Source organism: Blastomyces gilchristii (assembly GCF_000003855.2).
Source record: "Blastomyces gilchristii SLH14081 genomic scaffold supercont1.2, whole genome shotgun sequence".
NCBI lineage: Eukaryota > Fungi > Ascomycota > Eurotiomycetes > Onygenales > Ajellomycetaceae > Blastomyces > Blastomyces gilchristii.
The window spans coordinates 13,389-14,593 of NW_003101681.1; the positions used below are offsets into that span (position 1 = coordinate 13,389).

The 1,205-nt window shown below is 27.1% G+C and overlaps 1 protein-coding gene across 1 annotated transcript in view; it reads left to right on the forward strand.

Annotated features, from left to right (window-relative positions):
* Positions 1-607: 607 nt before the first annotated feature.
* Positions 608-1,205, forward strand: part of BDBG_16219 (uncharacterized protein) — a gene marked incomplete at both ends in the record, with an annotated part of 1,004 nt that continues 406 nt past the window's right edge. Inside the window, one exon of the mRNA XM_031724215.1 lies at positions 608-737. Within this exon, the coding sequence (XP_031576102.1) occupies positions 608-737 (130 nt within the window). The remainder of the gene's footprint in view (positions 738-1,205) is intronic.

The window sequence follows — 1,205 nt, forward strand, 5'->3', positions numbered from 1 at the left end:
TAAAAATCAATTTTAGTTTATTAGATTCTCTTTAAAAATCTAACCTAAGTACTGAACTAGTGTGAAAAAAAATCAGATATTTTATACATAAAAGTCTTTTATTCTTCTTCTAAAATAGTCTGACCAACTTTTCAATTGAAAACAGACTTAAAAATCTCTTAATTGAAACAGTCTGACTAACTTTTCAATTTAAAAGAGTTCAACAAATCTCTCAATTGAAACAGTCTGATCAACTTTTCATTGAGTGAGAATAATGAGTTCAAAAATACACTCAGTTAATGTGAAAAAAGATGCTTTCTCAAATACTATTTCTGAGATTGAAATTCTGAAGAGAAGAAAGAAAGAAGAAATAGAGAAACAACAAGTTCTTAAAATGCATAAACTTGAAAAAGTAAGTATGATTCTTGAAAAGCAGTGTCTGAATAAGATAAATGAAGAAGTTCTCTTAATTCTTCATGCTTAGACTATACAACTACAGAAGATGATCAAGTTCAAACTTGAAATTTCAAACACAGTTCAAAAAACATTGAAAATTTCTAGTATAATCACTGACTCTTCACTTTACTATTCTTCTTTTTCTACTTCTTCTTCTTCTTCTTCAAATCAGAAGAAAACATATACTCAAGCAGCTGAATCTGCTGTCTCTAAATCTGCTATCTCAAAATCAGCTCAAAATCCTGAGAAAACTGAGAACAATACTGCTCATACTTCTATTCATAAAAAAGTGAAAAAAAAATGTAAAAAGAGAAAAACTTTCAAATCTTCAGAAATAGAAGACTTATTCTCAAAGTCTCAAATTCAGACATCTTACAGAGAAACAAGCTAAACTTAAATCTCATTTTAGGAATCAGAAATGAAATTAATCAGTAGTTCTTTTTCTCAGTTAATAACTGATATTGAAGTGCAAAAACTAGTATAGCTTCATTGAGTCATTCTTCTTTAGAAACTCAATCATTCTGACTACAATGTCTGAATTCAGTGCAGAATTTCTTATTCAGAATAAGAATCTCTGAAAATCAGTAGTAGAATCTTTGTTAAATACAATAATTCTATCTAAAAGAGATGAAAAGTGAGATAAATTTATTCTTTATAATATTTCAGTTGAAATTTTTGACTGTGAAGAAGAAATACTACTTCTTAAAAATGAATTAGAAGAATATAACTCTATTCAACTGAGAAAAGAGTCTATATAACTAATTGTTAAA